At 24.7% G+C, this 17,667-nt stretch overlaps 1 protein-coding gene across 5 annotated transcripts in view; it reads left to right on the forward strand.

Annotated features, from left to right (window-relative positions):
* LOC126899353 (cytochrome P450 4C1-like) overlaps positions 1 to 17,667 on the forward strand; it is a 46,673-nt gene continuing 29,006 nt past the window's right edge. For 3 of the 5 annotated variants that reach the window (XM_050674216.1, XM_050674217.1, XM_050674215.1), the window contains exons 1-3: positions 4,278 to 4,444; positions 14,285 to 14,466; positions 14,542 to 14,651. In XM_050674216.1, coding sequence (XP_050530173.1) covers positions 14,307 to 14,466; positions 14,542 to 14,651 — 270 coding nt within the window. In that variant the 5' untranslated portion in view covers positions 4,278 to 4,444; positions 14,285 to 14,306. Of the gene's footprint in view, positions 608 to 4,277; positions 4,445 to 7,466; positions 7,652 to 14,284; positions 14,467 to 14,541; positions 14,652 to 17,667 lie in introns of those variants that run through there. The other 2 variants (XM_050674219.1, XM_050674218.1) reach the window with 2 other exon arrangements.

Consider the following 17,667-nt stretch of genomic DNA (forward strand, 5'->3'; position numbering starts at 1 on the left):
TATTTAATTTTTTTTTTTTCATACTACTGCGATCCGATAGTACAATGGTTCGACCAGTGGGTGGTACCCTCATTTTGTATTTTTCAGTGCGCTATGAAAAGTTAAAAAGTTTTTCCGTTGTGGCCAATTAATTCGATTTTTTTTATGATAATTGTAACCTTTCAACACAAAGATCACATGAACCAATAATAATACTTAACCTAAAATAAACTACAGGACCTTTAAATTATTAACTTATATATTATAATGATATTATGGCCTTAAGAGCTAAGGGATACAAAATAATACTTTCTCTGGTGTTTGAGTTCTGAATGATGTTATGGACGATCTGATTCCTTCAAGAGTCATATGAGCTGTATACTGGCTGGGAACTGTTATTATTGTGCTATTAGATAACGGTGACAATACGCAACATTATTCTACACTTGGCGTCGTTTTTGTTAATGTATAGTGTCTACTGATTGTTTTTATAACTAAATGGAAAAAATAATTTTAAATTCTGTCGTCATTGAAAATAATGAATTTTCCGAAGAATTTTTACACGAATCAGCTCTACTAGATGTACTAGGAGAGTTAAAAGGTGATTGCTTCTTCAATATATTTATCGGTAAGTACACATATTTATTTTTATATCTTTTAGACGTGTGACGTTTTAGTAATTATCGGTACAATTTTAAATATATCAGTATAATTGTCTTATAGGAAACATACTTCATTAGCGTGCCTGCATAAAAACCAAAGTGAATATTGTACCAAAAATATCATAATACATTAATAATATTACGCAAACACAAATTGTGGTCTCCCATAAAAAAAGTAAAAAAAAGTTTTGATGATAGTAACTTACAGCAAACATCTTTACTACATAGGGCAACTATAAGTAAATAATTAATAATAGTAATTTTTACTAATAATTAGTAAAATAATAGGGTTTATTTGTAGATAATGAATTTTTAATTAAAGTAAAAAAATGGCTTCAGTTTAACATTGAGTCTATAAATGAAGTAATTATAAAATGGGAAGAGACTTGTGAAATTTGTTGAGAATATCTGTTGTCTCCAAGTATTAACATTAATAATATTCTCGAAGAATGGCCTATGTACAAACAGTCATTTGGTCACAGCTTGGCATTTTAATCATTAAAATTTCTTAAGTATTTTTAAAAGAAGTTTTGTATGTATATTTCAATTAATATAGTAATTGAAAAATATATTTATGTTTACATGCTCAGGATTACAATTTTATTTATTCTGCACTTTATGATTTTAAAATTTATAGAAATGTGTGTGTGTGTATGCCTTAGTTATAATTAGGTTTATATTTCAATGATACTAATTTACATAATTACTTTTTTCATTAATTTAATTCTAGATTGATATTGATTTTGAATATATATATATATGCTTCAAAAGGATATTCATTATTTGTTAATTGGGATCAATTTATTATTAAGATCATTTCATTAATGATAAATAAAATAAAGGATGGAAACAGCAAATTATTACTTAAACGTTTAATAGAAATAAACGAAACTGATGTTGGTAAAACAATTTCTCACAATTTTTAATTAATCAAATAATAATTTATTAATTTTTTTTACAGAAACCAGAAATCTTTTAGTTTTAGATCTAATGAATGTTTTATTAGTTCCAACTTCCAGATCCTATGAAATAGATTCAGTTACAAATAAGAGATTTATTGTAAAAACATTGATGAGAAAGTTTTTTTTTTATGTATAACATTAAATGTACTATCTTATAATAAACATTTTGTAAGCTTTGTTGTTTCAAATGTTGATACTGATGATCTCTATGTATTAAAAGATATTAATGATTTCTCAGGTCCACCAATTTGTTTATATCATCTTAATGATGAAAAAACAGTTATAAGATTAAAACATTTTTAAAGATTTATTGATTTTACATTTTAATATATATATACTTATATATGTTTATTATTATTTTTATTTATATTTGATGTTTCAATATAATGTTAATTTGATGGAAACCAATGGAACATGTAACTATGTTAAAATAAAATTTTATTTATGTAAATTTTATTCCTTATTAATTAGGAATTCAGCTATTTATATTTGTAATTTGTATTTATCATTTATATTAATTAATTTTTTACATTAAAAATAAATATACTTAATAAATGGCAAAGTATTAAAATTATTAAATTTAAATAACCCATTCATTTGTTTTTATAACTCGCAAAAAAATAATCTAGAAGATGGATTTTTACTTTATTACTAAGTAAAGTAGTTCTTAAAGTAATGCAAAGAAATTTTAATTTTTATGAAAAAATGGAATTGTTTTAAAAACTGACCTAATAATAATAGCTTAAAATCAATACTTACAACTCATCATATTTATGTTTCAAGAAAAGTTAAATTTATGATTAGAGTTAATTATTACAACGAATTATATCTTTAAAATAAATACCATAGGATGTATTTTCATTAAATTAATGTTAATAATTTTCCAACAGTTTAATTACCAAGTATTTAAAACTATGGACTGTAAGAATAAAATTAAAGAAATTAATAATTGTTTCAATGAATATTCTTTAGCATTAATATAATGATTAAAAAGATGTCATTTCAATGAATCGATTCCATAGGCTCCAAATCATACCCGATTTTCCTTAGTTTTATATACTTTTTCCATTAATTTTAGTAACTATTTCTCTGGATGTGGTACAAGAGGGATTGCACCATATCCAGTATTACTAACTAGAGATGAGCGTGTGTTGGACTGATAACTCTTTTAACAGATTCAATAAGGGATAGAAAGTTGATGAATATCTATGACTTATTCCATTATTTTTCACAAAATCTTAAACTTCCTCAAAAGTAAACGGAGGACCGTTATCAGTAACCAAGTATTCACATAAACCAAATCTAGAAAATAATTTTCCAATTTTATCTATAGTGTATTTAGCCGCATTTGATGGTATTGAAAATGTTTCTATCCGTTTATTGTAAGGATTTTCAATAACTAGTATTAAGTAACCTTTAAATGGCCCTAGAATGTCTGTGTGTAAGCGTTGCCATAGTGCTTGTGGCCATTTCTAAATATGAACGCCTACCTTATTTAGCATGGCTCATATCTCAATTTAAACATTTTGAAGCATTAACTTCTATATTTTTGTCTATTTTTGGTCATCATACATATCCTCTAGCCAAAGACTTCATATTTCCAACTGCTAAATGATTTTAATGTATCTCATCTAATATAATTTTCTAAGTTTTTCTGGTATGACTGTTCGGTGCCTCGTAATATTATATTTTGTTATATAATGAGTAATTCACGTTTACTCTTGTATACTTGAATGTTTTCTTCTACTTCTTTTGGTCAGCCATGTACGATGTAGTAATTAACTATACTTAGTATTTTATGTTTGTTTCTATTTAAACTGATTTAGCATTTATTACCATTAATTCGACCACCAAATTTAAATAAGATATTTCTTTAAATCTTTATTAGTTTTATCTATTGTTAGTCTAGAGAATATATGGGCTTCATTATTTTCAGAATTAATAAAATTTATTTCAAAATTATACCCTGAAAGTATAATCGTATATCTTTGCAATCTACTGGCAGTTATCGGAGGTAAACCCTCTTTTGAACCACATATGCTTTTTAAAAGTTTACAATCACTAAATGACTAAAATTTATTATCTTATAAATAATAGTGAATTTTTTTAATTCCTAATATTATTATTGCAAGAATTTCTTTACCTACCTAGCTGTAGTTTAATTCTAATTGGTTTAGTGATGTTTAGGAAAATGGTCTTTTAACATTATTTTGATCTAACTTTAATAAAAGACTCTTAGTGAACCGTCTACTAGCAAAAAAGCGATATTATTAGTAACATTAATTAAAAATTTATGAGATTTAAAAATTTTATTCTATAAGAATAAATTTATCATTTTCTGTTATTAATAAACAAAATTATTTAGTATTATACATTCAATATTATAGATACAACATAAATTCCTATTACATTATAAAGATCGTTATTTTTACTATAAGATCAAATGTACCTCATTATATTACTCTCTGTATAATATGAGAATTACTATTACGTTTTATTATATTGTAGATATAAAATCAGATGGGTTCTATGTAAATATTCAATTAAAATCTGTATATTATTATCCAATTACACAATTACTCATGTTAACATATATTTATGGCTAATAAGTTACAGCATATTAAGATGATGTTCAGCAAAAAAATTATTTAAAGGATGAGTGTAATAATAATAATGCGTGTCTGATTTAAAAATCTACTAAACAACACTTCTACTTATTTAAATCATCTTGTCATTTTAATTTTTTCTTTTCATATTATTATTAAATAGTTATCATCGAAAATAAATTAGTATTTAATTTCAACACTAGAATAATACATACATTAATACTTCATTGTTTCGGCAAGTATAAGATTTATAAAAATATTAGTGTATAAACATATACATAAATTCATAAAAAATTATGAAGATTATTAAAAATACAAATTTAATATGATTCAGAAAATTAATTGTATTATGTATTACTGCTCATAATAATATATAATTTTTTTTATATGAAATACATCACTTGTTATTTAAATTTAATTATAATAGTATCATTTTAAAAAATACTGCAAAATAGTTTCGGTATAGTGTTCAGTTTCGATTATATTAAAATTATGATATTTAGTCATGTTAAAATCTTACTTAATTCTTTATTATATATATGTAATGTCATAAAAAAACTCCCATTACTATCAAAATAAATAAATTATTGAAAAAAAAATTTGCTTTTATTTAGTTACATATAAATATTGATTTATCAGTAAATAATTACTTTTTAACGTCGATGCATATAATTTAAAGTGGTGTATAATTTTAAATAGTAACATACATAAATCTAGCTTATAAAATAGAAAATAATATAATACATTTTTTAATTCATCCTTATTACCTTATAAGGGTGTCAACATTATTTTTCAATTGGAAATATACATTATTTACTATGTTATTTTATATATAATGATATAATTAAGAAAATGACTGGTTCATAGCAACATTTGGACTAATTTTTAAAAAATTATCAACAATTTATATATATATATATACAGGAGGGTGAAACAAAGATATGTCAAATTTAATAACTTTTGAATCCATTAATATTTTATTTTAATTTACTTTTTTATAACTTTTTTTAATTTATTAAAAAATATATATATATATAAAAAAATTTCAAGAACCATTTTATTGAGTAGTTTTAAAAAATAATTTTGGTAAAAAATATTTTATGAATTTTCAGTAGTAAATTATCTGTAAAGTTTTAATTTTTATGATAATTTAAATTTTTGTATCAAACATTACAATATGTATATTATACAATATAAAATTCGTGTAGTAATACTAACTAGTAAAAACAGGTTTTTTGATATTTCTGTTGCATTATAAGTTTTATTGGTTCATATTTACTTAAAATTACCTTACATAATTATCAATCACCCAATTAGCAATGTTTTACTAAGTAGGTGCCTGTTTAAAACTAAAAATTAGTTTTAAAACGTTTAATCATCAGAAAAATGTTATATTTTTGAAGAAAATTTGAAAGAGAATTTGTTTGAACGGATTAATTTTTTTTTTTTTTTGAGTAATATAAAATATTGATATTTTATTTGGCTGGTCCTCTTTCTTTTTCAGAAAAATGTTGTTGATTTTAGAATATATTAGTTGTAATATAATATTAAATTTACTTTAGTAACTAATTTTTTAATATCACTCGTAAGATTAATTTGGTATTAGAAAAGTTGAATAATTTGTATTTGTGATATTTTTTTTATACAATTCTCATTACTCTAGTATTTTTTCATAATTTTATTTTTTAAATAGATTATTTGAACACTTTAATACAACTGTATTTTGTAATTTTTTTCAATTTTCGTAATTCTCATGTAAAATTTATAAATAAATAATTAATTATTTACAAACAAAAAATGAGCAAAATATAATTATCACCGAATCAAACATATTTTGACTAATATTTATACTAGTAAGAAATCCTAATTGAACAGTGAAGTATATGCAATATAGTTATTATCTTTACAAAAAGAACTGATCAATCTAAGTAAAAGTTTATTAAGTTTAACAAAGGTGAAATGTAATCTTCATTATTTGTATGATGTTTAATTCTATGAAAATCTATGAAAATTTGTATGCAAAACTAATCAAATGATCAGCAGGTGTTATACTAATTTATTAATAGATTTAAAGACAAGAACACTTATTATTATTTAATGAAATTGTTTTACTTAATTGATTTTAGTAGTAAATATGAAAAAAATGGTAATGTAACTATTTTTCACTTAATAAATTTAATTTATTAAAAAAAAACTATAAAAATCATACAATTAATTCTATTTAGTTTAAGATGTTAAGCAAAATAGTTAACAACAATGGCATATCATATCACACATTGAAATGATCTAACACGATTTAATGATTAAAATAAAACCATAACTTTGATTATAATAATAATCGATGTACTTAAAAATTAAACATAACTATTATTATTTTACAAAATATGTGAATTTTATAATGTTAAAATTGATATAGCTAAGAATTACATAAACTACTGCGTTACGGAGAAATTAAAACTATATAAAATATATTTTACCATATACTGTAACTTGAAGTATAAAAAAAATAAGTTAATTCCTATTTTAAATTATCATTAGATTATAAGTTGGAGTTTCTAATGATGTATACTAATTAAAAATTTGTCGATATCGGTATACCGGAAAACCAACAATTGTCATATCAAAGATCTTATCAACTGAACTAAATAAAGGCCTTGGTTGCCTTTGAAAAAAAGTTATATACTTATAACTAATATTTAGCGTGAAAAGATTTAGTTTGCTTCAGTCTTTTTCTCATATACATATTGTAATGTTTGATACAAAAATTTAGATTTTCAAAAAATTAAAATTCTACAGATAATTTACTATTGAATATTCATAAGATATTTTTTACCAAATTTTTATTAAAATTACTCAATCTTGGACTTTATTTTTATATTTTCTGTACATTTTTAATAAATTAAAAAAACATAAGTTGTTTGTAAGGAATGTTTTCCTTACAAAATAACAAGTAAACCACAAATAGTGCGGTTGGGCACAAGTATAAAAAAGGCGAATAATGTAGCCAACACAGTTTTGCGTTAATAATGTGTATATAACTACAACCATGGACAACGAAACTAATAAAGTTTACAATTATTTGTATATACAGAGTGATTCTTTTAACGCTAGCCAGCAATTTATATGGAATTATAGGAACCATATGATTACTATAACTCCCACTTAAATTGTTGATTAGTGTTTAAAGAATCACTCCGTCACAATCGATGAATCACAATCGATTAGTATATTAATAAAGCGTCTAGGCAACGAACAAGGGCGTTGAGAAAAACGGGCAGTCATCGAGCGTAACGAGTTCAGTTGATCGTCGGAACGAAACAGACGCATAATTAGCAATACACAGTCGGTGAAGGCATTGTCGCGATGTCAAGGACGGGGATATGAACGATGACCACTGATTGTCTTATTGATAGGCGGACAGCTGATATATAGAGAGACACCAGTGAGTGCCAGTCTAGAGCAGGGCCGTGTCAATTTTTTAGTTTTATATGATTTGATAGTTATACCACTTATATCATATAAGGGTGTGAACTTAATTTTTTTTTAATTACAACACACACATATATATATATAACTAGTTTATAATAAAAAATAATTTAATTAAAAAAATGACTGGTCATAACAACTTTTGACACATCATAACCGGAAGTTAATATTTTAAAAAATATATAACCGAAAGTTAACATTTTTAAAAATATTGAGTTAGGTCTAACGTGTATTTTGTTATTTTTATGTATTACTCTGCCGCGCTTATTCACCACCCTATATTATAAATTATAGTAACTACTGAAGTACAATTTTTTTTTAGAAAGTTTCTTAATTAGATCATTTTTAGCTTCGATGCGAAACTGAGAAGGTATTTATTTTACTATGGTGTGTTTTTTTTTTTATTTTAAAATTTTTTTTATTTTTTGTGTCTGTGAACGCTCAATCTCAGCTCTCGCTGGACCGATTTTAATGAAAAATATGTCAAAAGATCACAAATCGTATCTAGTCGAAGACATTACCCTCAAAATTTGAAAAAATTCCCTCGTTCCCCGTAAATGGGTGAAATCACTTGTCTTTGTGGTGAAAACGGACATCAAAGTTATAGAAAAACGTACGATTGCCGTGAAAAAATTCTCGATTTTATATTTTATATTATTAAATTTATATTGCTATAACTTTTGGAAAATAGTATGGATCAATATTATTATTCTTTATAATAAATTTTTATATACCTCTTTCATCTGACACACTTTTTTTATAAATCGGATCATACCCCTTTATACAAGTGGGGTCGAAACTTTAAACATGCGTATTGAAACTAGGACATTTTCAATAAAATTTTTGAAAGTGTTCCAGAAATACTGACACTTATATATATATATTTTAAATTAAACCTTATGTAATATATTTTAATTTGAAAAAAAAAATTTGATCTCTGGATTTGTCTTCATGGTAAAAATGGCCACTGTATTCAAAAATATGATATTTTTGTGTTAAAATTGTGTGTTTTGTATTTTATTATAAAATACCTGACAATTTTATCATTTCTAAATAAAATGATTGTTTGTTTCTCCTGAATTAACAATGAATTTTTACAATTATAATCAAATTTTATAATATGCTCAATTGAGTAAATATTTTTAACAACTTTGTTTTGATTGGTTCATTTAGTTAAAGTAAATCATTAAAATTAATTAAGTTCTGAATATTTCAATTGCAGGATCTTTTTAAACACCAAAAGTTATTAGGAAATGATTACTATTACTTCAATCTAAGTTATCTATTATGATAAAAATGCAAAAAAAATATTGAGATTTTCTGATAAATTTCCTATAAATAGTAATTATAAAATTTCTTGACTGCATATTAATCTTAACGATACATTTTTTTAATTTTCATAAAATTTTCTAATTAAGGATGTTAATTTAAAACTTGCCAATTGAGTTAAAAGTTATGGTAAAATAAATAAATTTTTTTTTATTATAAACATTCACAAAAATTAAATTTAAAGGATTAAATAATAGGTTAAATATGTCATTTTCCCTATTCTTAACATATTAATAATCAAAATCAGTATTAATTTAAAACAATTTTTTTTTTGTTCTCAATTATTTTTTTTTTATAAGTAAATACTTATTTTTTAATAATAAGTAATAATATTAAAATTTAGAAGTGATAGAAAAAGTCTAATTGCACATTTGAAACATCGCGAAAAGTTGATTTAGAATAGTATATTTTTGTTTCTGATGGAAGTTCCTTGTAGTCCAGTGTAAAAACCTTATAACTTTGTTAACTGTCATTACTTTATCAAAAATTACCAAATCAGTATAATTTATTTTTTATATAAATGCATGTCTTTACCTATCATTTGGTTTTTTTTTTATAAAACTAACCCTTTACCTACCCACAAGAGGGATTCAAAATGATAACTTTTATTTTTCTAATTAAAGTAAATGATTAAAATTAATTCAGTTCTGGATATTTCAATTGTAGAATCTTTTTAAACACCAAAACTTATTAGGAAATGATTACTATTACGTTAATTTAAGTTATCTATTACGATAAAAATGCAAAAAAATATTGAGATTTTCTGATAAATTTATTATAAATAGTAATTATAAAATTTCCTGACTGCATAAACTTTCACTAAACTTTATCAAAAATTTTTCAGCAACTTTTTAAGAACCAAAAAATAGGTTAAAAATGAAAATCAGTAATAATTTGAAACACAATTTTCTTTTTCTTTTAATTATTATGTTATTAGTAATAATAATAATATATGTAATTAGTAATAATATAAAAAATTAGAAGTGATAGAAAAAGTCTAATTGCACATTTGAAAACATCGCGAAAAGTTGATTTGGAGTAGTATATTTTTGTTTCTGATGGAAGTTCCTTGTAGTGCAGTGCATTTATTTATAGTAACAAACAGTTTTTATTGAAAAGTATTGCATCAAGCCCTTTAAATTTTTGTAAAAGTAAAGCAAAATATAACTTCTTTATTATTTTTATACTTTTTCCGTATAAATTACAATATTAAATTACTGAATATCAATTTCATACTAAATTTAATAACTATAATTAGTATTTATTCATATATTATATTTTAAAGTAAAAGAACTACTAATCAGGATATAATTAAAGAAATAAGAGTTGATGTTCCTTTTTTAATCATCCACCAATTTCTTAGAATTAAACACTATCTACAGATTTTAATCACTGTCAGATATCATCTATACTCGTCCCATCTATGCCTCGTCTTCACTGTACCTCAACCCCACTGTGCTACCGTTTTTATTTTATTAGTTAATTAAATATGTATGTGACCATTAAAAAAAAATAAAGTTTACATCCTTATTAGATCTAAGAAATAAATTAAAGAAAACTCAACTATTAATAAATCGAATAATGTATTTAATAAAAACATATCAATAAAATGTACTTAATATAATTATTATTTTAAGAGAAATCGAATGGATAATATTATAAGAATGACTCTGTATAAAACAACTTTATGACTTTAATTTTATAACTTTTTATTATTTCTCCGTAAATTAACAATAATAAATTATTCAATAACAATTTCATACTAAATTTAATTACTATAAAAAGTATTTATTTATGTATTATACTTCTAAGTCATAAAACTTGTAATCAGGATATAATTAAGAGAATAGAAGTTCGTGATGTTTTTGGAATAATTCAAACATTTCTTCTAAAAATTAAATACTACCTACAGATTTGCATTGAAGTATTTTTTATGGTAGTGATTTTGATCACTGTCAGATTTATTTATACTTGTCCTTACTATACCACGTTCTCATTTTGCTGAGTTGAATTTGTAATTCTCATGTTTGTCTTGTGACAGAGTCAATGTGCATTTTTTAGATTATATCTTTATATAAAAGTGCGCTTCATTGGCTAGTTATTCAACTGTTTTATTATGTTTGATACAGGTGTGATATGGGATCCATATAAATTCAATATTTTTTTGTGATGTTCAAAATTGAAGATCAATTTCATTAGATTGGTTCTGTGATTATAGTGATATAATTGACACATTTTATTTTATAAAAACCATTATTATCGAAATTTGAAATACTTATTTTGGTTACATTTTACGAAATAATATATATAAGTATTTATTAATTAGCAGATGTTATGGTTTATTGATTATGGAAATCTACTTAAACATTAACTGTCAAAGGAAACGGCAATATTTATAATTATTAAATCAAGTCCAACAATAATAATTAACTAATAAACAAATTTATTACGCGAATAGTTGCTATCATTTTTATTTAATCAGATTATTGGCGCTTATTAGTGATGGGAAATTGATTTTTCTCGATCAATTCATCGATTTTAAAATTAACACGGCTGTTGGTTACACATCGGTCGAATGTGCTGTCGAGAAATTGTGTGTTGTAATTACTTATGCTATCGTTGTGCTACACCGAGTTGTTGTCGGTCTTCTCTCTATGTCTACATTGCCGCCGCATTCTTAGCGTTTTTTAGCTATAAGCTATGGTGCTTGCGAGCAAGCAGTTTTTTGTTCGTTTTGTTGTAAAATTAAAATATCACCTTTGCGATTGTCGCACCCTTGTGCGTTAAGTATATCGCTGTTGGGTCTATATATTTTTGAGATGCATCACAGTACCGAGTACTGAGTACAGTATAATACATGTTGGTCAGCTACTTGCATTCGACTTCAATTGATCCTTTCAATATTCAACATTGTCATCAGCCATTTCAATCAGCCGATAAGTACAATGCTTGTTCATCTTCTTTTTAAGACTTGCTCACATTTATAATTTATTATTTGTTTATATCAGCATCATTGTGGCATTACTATTAAGTGTCCCCTCTATACACATTGGTGTATATAAGATTTTATGATTCATGTATAATACATTTAATTGTTATAATTATGTATTGTAAAATTCATTGTACATTTATTCATATAGCCCACTCACCTTATTTATTTTCTTTGACATAGCCTGACTTAAGACAAAATAAAATAACAAACGTTAACGAACCCACGCGTGTACTTACCATCGGGCGCTGCGTTTATTCAACGGCCGGTTACAGAAAGCGTACCAGAAATCGTGTGAAAAAAAGAGACACGATACAGAATTAGAACCCGCGACCTAAAGCGTCGTGGAGATAAACCTTACCACTAGGCCACCATGCGCTTATTATTTAGACCCCGATACACTTTCATTTAGGTTGATAACGAGATGTGTGACTGAGAGAAAATTGTGTAAAAATCGATTCTGACTAGGCATTTTATTGATGAATCGATTCGTTTTTAGTTCGATTTAGTCGATATTTTTTTAATAAAAATAAAATAAAAGAATTTACATTCGGCACTCTCTCAGGTCCATTTTCGAAATCTCATGAAACGTTTGGCAACGCAAAAAAGAAGTGCACACTTAATCGGTGTTATCACCGCGTTTATTTCGTTTGCTGTACAATTTTGTTTCGTGATTAAACTATTAATATTTAAAATACTTTTTTTTTTGTTATTAAAATTATGTACTTAAAAACTATCGATTTGCTTTATGTCTTATGTCAAAGGCTATACCAAAGTTATTTAGTAATATCACTAATTAACCATCTATAAATATGAAATTTATCATGCAAACGTAAATAAATTTATTTTATTTTAGTATTTTCCAGGGTTCAAATGTGCTATCTAGTTGATTGTTCTATTAACTATTGGCTTATTAATTAAAATTAATAAATAACATTTATAAATTAAACTTAAATTATAAATTAAAAAATATTAAAATTAAAAATCTATTTAAATCGAAAAATTAATTAATTTTTAATTCAACAGATATTTTTATTTCATTTTAAATCGATGACTTTTGAAAATCGCTCATCACTAATGCTTATTTAAGCCACGATAAACAATTTATTTTACAAACTAGTTATATATATATATATGACCATTAAAAAAAAACCCCAACACACGGGAGTCGCGGCACAATGGTGACATAGCATATTTGGGTCAAGTATAAAGATATCTTGCAGTAATTAAAATCACTATCATAAAAGACTCTTCCATGCAAATTTGTAGATAGTGTTTAATTAAAAAAAATTTGTGGATTACTCCAAAAGCTACATGATCTCCTATTACCTTATTTATATCCTGATTAAAAGTTTTATGATTTATAAGTGTAATATATGAATATATATATATAAAGGGAAATGGTGTTATTTTAAATAAAATATGCCGAATGAAAGAGGGATACAAATATTATTTCTCATAAAAAAATTTTATTGATCCATACACTTTTCAATAAGTTATAGCATTATAAAGTTAAAAATGTAAAATATAAAATCGAGAATTTTTACACAAAAATAGCATTTGGTAACTATTTTCACCGCGAAGACAAAATAAAGTCCGAAATTTTATTTTCCATAATAAAGTACATTACATTATCTTTAATTTAAGATATATATAAAAGTGTCAGACTTTCCGGAACACTTTCAAAAGTTAAGTTGAAAAAGATATTTTGTTGTGAAAAAGTTGTCATTTTAAATCATCCCCTGTGGCCTGGTAAAGGGTTAAATTTATGAAAAAAATATACCAAATGATAGGTTAAGACATCATGCATCATAAAAAAAAATTATATTAATTTGGTCATTTTTAAAAATTCATGGTAATTTTAAGAAAAAAATTGAAAAAATTAACAATTTTTAAATTTGTACTTTTTTTTTTGGAGATACACTTCATTTACGGGGAACGAGGGAAATTTTTTCATTTTTTAAGGGTAATGTCCTCGACTAGATACGATTTGTGATCTTTTGACGTATATTTGAAAGAAATCGGTTCGGTGAAAACTGAGAAAATAAAGTTGACACCCTTATTTGGTATAAGGGATAAATTAAAATAATACTTAATAATTGATAAATCAAGAAATATAGAAAACTAAAAAATTAAAGAGGAATTTACTAAGTATAATTATTATGTTATAAGTTATCAAGTGACTAATATCAATTAAAAACCACCTTGAATTTTGTATTTTTTCATTAGAGTATGATAAATAATTATTGTTTTTTTAAACTGATATAATAGCTCTCTCTTATCTTAATTGAATATGGAGATGGTAATTTACTCTGTATCTATTATTATGTTATCAATTTGGTTTCATTGGCGATGGAAAAACAAACGCTTTTGTAACTTGGCTTCTAAATTGCCAGGACCTATATCCTATCCTTTCATTGGCACAGCTTCAATGTATACCCCTACATACGAAGGTAATAATTATTTTAGTATTAGATATTTTAAGCTCATAATGTTAATGTTATTATTTTTAATAAATTGATGAGTAGGGACGGTACAAAAAATTGAACAAAACGCAGTCAATTATGATTATGAACCAGTTGGTACATGGATTGGTCCATTTTTTTACGTGAGCGTAGTTAAACCCGAGGACATTCAAGTATTTAAATTCTAAATTATTAGTTATAATATAAACCAACATTTATTATTTAAATTGGTGTTCTTATTTTTAAAAGCTGGATTAGCAAGTTGACATTATTTTCCTTGATTTAATTCTCTGAAAAAATATAATAACTTGATAGTTTTAAAATTTGTTAAAAGTATTTCTTGAAATATTAAGAACAATAGGTAATAAGCTTAATAATAATTAAAAATTTGTATATTGTGTAATTATAAAAAGAAATAGAATTCGTCATCTTGGTTTGGAGAGGGAAATGTTTTTTCAATGAAGCAAGTTGACATAACTCATTAATACAGTTAATGTATAAAAAAAGTTGAATACATTAATTTTTTATTAGAAAGGAGGGTAAAATTTTAAGGAAAACATCTAGGTTTATATAAGTGTACTTATGTTATTATTTTAGTTAAATATTTTTCACCAGTTATTATTACTCAAAAATGTTTAAATTTAAATGTCTTTAATTTCTTTTTAGCTTCGATGCGAAGCTGAGAAGGTATTGGTTTTACTATGATGTGTTTTTTTTTTTTTTTATGTCTGTTGCCACTTTTTCTCAGCTCTCACTGGACCGATTTCTTTCAACAATACGTCAAAAGATCACAAATCGTATCTAGTTGAAGACATTACCCTTAAAAATTGAAAAAAATTCCCTCGTTCCCTGCAAATGGGGAAAATATCCAAAAAAATTACAAATTTAAAAATCGGTAAATTTTGTCATTTTTTTCACTTTTTTTTCTTAAAACTTCCATAACTTTTTCAAAATTCAACAAATCAACATTTTTATACTAAAACCTTAGATATTTCCCTTTCGTTTGATATCATTTTTTTTGAAAATCTAACACTTATTCTGCTCACAAGGAGATTTAAAATAGTAACTTTTTACAAAAATTAACTTTTTCAACTTAATTTTTAAAAATGATCCGGAAATACTGCGTCATTCAAACATATATCAAATTAAAGCTTATTTTATGTACTATAAAACAAAAAAAAAAAAATTTTCCCGACAACTTATCTTCTATACGCAAATGGCTACTGTATTCAAAAATATGCTATTTTTGTATTAAAATTATGGGTTTTGTATTTTATTTTAATAGAAGTTGATGTTGCTTTTGTAATTATCCATCAATTTTTAAAATTAAACACTATCTACAGATTTTGTATCGAAGCGTTTCTTGTGATAGTGATTTTAATCACTGTCAGATTAAATCTATACTGGACCCAACTATGCAATGTCTCCACTATGCTGGATTTTTTTTTTTATATATATTTAATATCGTAAAACACGTAAAAAAATTATTGAAACAATTGATTTTTAAATTTTAGATATTTATTCTTATTTAAAACTCAACTAGAAAATGATAGATAATTATTATTATAATATATGAACGATACAAAAATGTTTACGTTTAAACAAAATAAAAACTACATTCACATTCAAATAAATCTCTTAAAATTTGAAAGCGTTCATGACTAACTAATATTAAACATTGTAAAATTTTATATATATATATAATGATATCTGACTGTGATTAAAATCAATATCATAAAATACTTTTAAATCTGTAGATAGTGTTTAATTTTAAAAAATTAGTAAATTTTTCCAAAAGCTACATGATCTGCTATTTCCTTATTAATATCCTGATTAAGATAAAGTATGTCAAATGAAAAAGGGATATAAATATTATTTCTCATAAAAAAATTGTATTGATCCATACACTTTTCAATAAGTTATAGCATAATAAAGTTAAAAATGTAAAATACAAAATCGAGAATTTCCATACAAAAATATCATTCGGTAGCCATTTTCACCAGTGAAGACAATCTTAAGTCCGAAATTTTTTTTTCCATGATAAGTATATTACATTATCTTTAATTTAAGATATATATAAAAGTGTCAGACTTTCCGGAACACTTTTAAAAGTTAAGTTGAAGAAGTTATTATTTTAAATCCCCCCAGTAGGCAGTTAAAGGGTCAGATTTATAAAAAAAATATACCGAATAATAGGTAAAAACATCAAGCATCTATAAAAAATATATATATATTAGGCTGGTCCTTATTTTTCAACTTTATAATAAATTGTGCGGCACCCCCTAATTTTGTTTATTTTTAGATAATAATGATTTTTGTTGAGTTTCGTAAGATTTACTTACCCCCTTCGGGTGCCGAATGAGGGTTGAAAATCCACTGAATAGGGTGGTTTTTTAGTTTTCGGCTAATATCTCAACAACAAAAGCTCAAAACGAAAAATTGTATAGAATAAAAATTATAGACCTTAATATTTTCTATATAAATTGTATCTTTACAAATTCTCGTAGGTTGATTTTTTTCCTCGCCAGGACAAAAACAAAAAAATATTTGAATAGTTCGGTACATCAAACAATTATAAAAGTATTTACGTTTACAGGGACAACTGATTATAATATATACAAAATAAATCATAAAAAGATTATAAAATATACTCTATAATATAAGTTTAAAAAAATGCATTTTATAAATTAGCACACTAAGGTGTCAATGAAAGTACTAGTTTTTCTTTACATAATTGACATTTAAATTAGAATGTTGCTGTCANTAACGCGTAGTCCAAAGGAGGCGCACAATTATGCACAAGTATATATATATATATAAGTATGTATATACAGTTATCACACTTAACGCGTAGTCCAAAGACGGCGTGCGATTACGCACAAGTTATATATATATATATATATATCTAGAACTTATTGTATAAACCGTAGTCGCTTTCGTTAACACTATCTACGTCGAACAGCAAGGAAGAAAACAACGAACAGACAAAAAAAATACACCACCTCAGTGTACGTCGAAAACCGAACAGAAAGCAATATCGGTAATCCATATTCGGCGGCGGCCTTATCTCAGTGTCAAGGGCGGGGAGACGACCGATGACAACCGATTGTCATATTAATAGCTGGACGGCTGATATCGAGAGAGACACGGGTGAGCGCCAGCCTAGAGCAAAAGGCGGTGCCGTGTCAC

This window comes from Daktulosphaira vitifoliae, unplaced genomic scaffold, assembly GCF_025091365.1.
Source record: "Daktulosphaira vitifoliae isolate Bord-2020 unplaced genomic scaffold, ASM2509136v1 Scaffold_2, whole genome shotgun sequence".
Lineage (NCBI taxonomy): Eukaryota > Metazoa > Arthropoda > Insecta > Hemiptera > Phylloxeridae > Daktulosphaira > Daktulosphaira vitifoliae.